Below are 2,305 nucleotides of genomic sequence, written 5' to 3' on the forward strand. Positions count from 1 at the left end.
CCGGGGGGTGCCTTGGCCATTCTCCAGACCTGACCCAAATAGAAAATCTATGGCGGGAGCTGAAACTCCGTGTTGTCCAGCAACAGCCGCAAAACCTGAATGATCTGGAGAAGACCTGTATGGAGGAGTGGGCCAAAATCCCTACTGCAGTGTGTGCAAACCTGGTCAAGAACTACAGGAAACGTCTGACCTCTGTAACTGTAAACAAAGGTTTCGGTACCAAATATTAAGTTCTATTTTTCTATTGTATCAAATCTTATTTCATGCAATAAAATGGAAACAAATTATTTAAAAATCTAACAATGTGATTTTCTGAAATTTCTTTTGTAGATTCTGTCTCGTACAGTTGAGGTGTACCTACGATGAAAATGACAGATTCTTTGTAAGTGGGAAAACTTGAAAAATAGGCAGTGTATCAAATACTTATTTGCCCCACTGTAGTTTACTAATTAGACTCAATTGTAACATTAGGTTGCCATTTCTCTTCAGCTCAATCACCACAATTGGCTAAAAGTGGCATAAAAGGGCACTGCATGACTGTGTAAACATACTGTACACTTACACTATACCGGTTTAGGTGTGAAAAGGGGACTTCAGTCAGTTGACTGCAGTCACAGCACCACAGACCTCCCATTTTCCACCAGTTTGTGTTCTGCTTGTTCAGCAGTTGTTGATTAATTGCTTGTTACTGGAGGATTTTATTGCACAATGCGTTAACGGCCACTATGATGATTTCAAGTAACATACAGTGTAACCTCCACTCAGCTCTACTCTACACACAGAGCAGGGAAGGGAAGGGCACCCCAGAGGAGGGAGAGTGAAGTAGGGACCCCCAGATTAAGAAACACGGCAGTAGAGTAAAAGAGAACAAGAGTCACCATTTCATTTGCTTTATTTTAACGGATACCAGTCCTTTGAAATATGCCTGGATCTGTCTTGGGATACCCAAATTCAGTCCCTTTTCTGCAAATAGAACTTGACTGGACTCTAGTGCTGAATTGAATTGATTTGACATTGATTTTAGAAAGGGACACACCTATGCCAACTGTGTATTGTATAGTTTCTATATGTTTGATCTGTTTAATAGGCTCTTTCTCCTTTTATTGTTATTTGTGCTACTTTAAAAGTTATAATTTTTATCAACCTCCAGTCATTTACTTGAATTTTTTTATCTTGCAGGTGGTGTAACACCCCACAATGTGCCCTCTAGTTCCTCTACATGTGCCCCCAACTGCTTCCATTGTGGCTCTGGAGCTTGTATCATCAACACGTGGGTGTGTGATGGCTATGCTGACTGTCCTGATGGCAGCGATGAGTTTGGATGTCCCACAGGTACCACCTCTGTCTGATGATTGGTCAAATTGTTTTGCAAAGAAGTAGTGGTTCATATTTTAATGTGCAAGTTTGCAAATCACACTTTTTGGTTTGTTTTAAATGTGTTATTAGAAATATACAAAATTATCCAATAAGGCATTTATGTCTTGAAGATTTACTGCGATGTGCATTTACTCTGCTCAAACTCAATAAACAGCTTAGCAGTATATTCTAATTAAACAGAATAGAAGAAGCATAAAGAAACAAGTGAATTCAAACAGTAATTCCCACACTTCTGTACATTTGTCTGACAGCATCTAATGGATCTGTGACGCTGGCGCCAGTACCCACACAGGCCCCTCCCCCTCCACCCTCGCCTGGCCGTTGCAGTTGGGGTCAGTTCCTGTGTCGCCGCCCTCCCCACTGCATCCCCAACTGGCAGCGCTGTGACGGACAGCTCCACTGCCAGGATGGCTCTGATGAAGCCGACTGCCGTGAGTCTCACCTGTAATACCACCTACAAGGAAACAAGATAATGAAATATAATCATTTCAGGATTTAACAAATACTTGGAAGGTTATAATTGTATGTGTGTTATTTGTCTTAGCACATTGTTTGACTTCAGTAAAGAGCAGATCACATTTGACAACCAGTTGATGTAGGTTTAGGTACTTTTCTTGCAACTTCACAGTGCAGCGTTTCACACCTAGATGCTGTAACAACAATAACAATATTTTGATTTGATTTGATTTATTCTTTCAAGCATATAAAACAGTTGATATAACAACACACATTTTTACACACAATCCAATATCAATTTGCTTATACCTAGTACATGCTTGAATGGAGTAGGAAGAAGTCAGACTTATCCAGTCCTACCCCATGACATCATCTTACATCATTGGTTTGCAAGCAGTATCTCTACATAAATAATTCTCTTCTACACCACACAAGTAATATACTAAAGAATTATTACAAAGTGTTAACATTC

The 2,305-nt window shown here is 40.0% G+C and overlaps 1 protein-coding gene and 1 long non-coding RNA gene across 2 annotated transcripts in view; both read left to right on the top strand.

Moving 5' to 3' along the window:
* sorl1 (sortilin-related receptor, L(DLR class) A repeats containing) overlaps positions 1–2,305 on the top strand; it is a 108,361-nt gene that overhangs the window by 92,760 nt on the left and 13,296 nt on the right. Inside the window, exons 19-21 of the mRNA XM_020619076.1 lie at positions 81–117; positions 1,180–1,332; positions 1,629–1,808. Coding sequence (XP_020474732.1) covers positions 81–117; positions 1,180–1,332; positions 1,629–1,808 — 370 coding nt within the window. The remainder of the gene's footprint in view (positions 1–80; positions 118–1,179; positions 1,333–1,628; positions 1,809–2,305) is intronic.
* LOC109971073 (uncharacterized) overlaps positions 1,183–2,305 on the top strand; it is a 3,095-nt gene continuing 1,972 nt past the window's right edge. The window contains exons 1-2 of the long non-coding RNA XR_002276495.1: positions 1,183–1,332; positions 1,629–1,808. This is a non-coding gene — a long non-coding RNA (uncharacterized LOC109971073). The remainder of the gene's footprint in view (positions 1,333–1,628; positions 1,809–2,305) is intronic.

The sequence above is a fragment of the Monopterus albus genome, unplaced genomic scaffold, assembly GCF_001952655.1.
Source record: "Monopterus albus unplaced genomic scaffold, M_albus_1.0 scaffold214.1, whole genome shotgun sequence".
Classification (NCBI taxonomy): domain Eukaryota; kingdom Metazoa; phylum Chordata; class Actinopteri; order Synbranchiformes; family Synbranchidae; genus Monopterus; species Monopterus albus.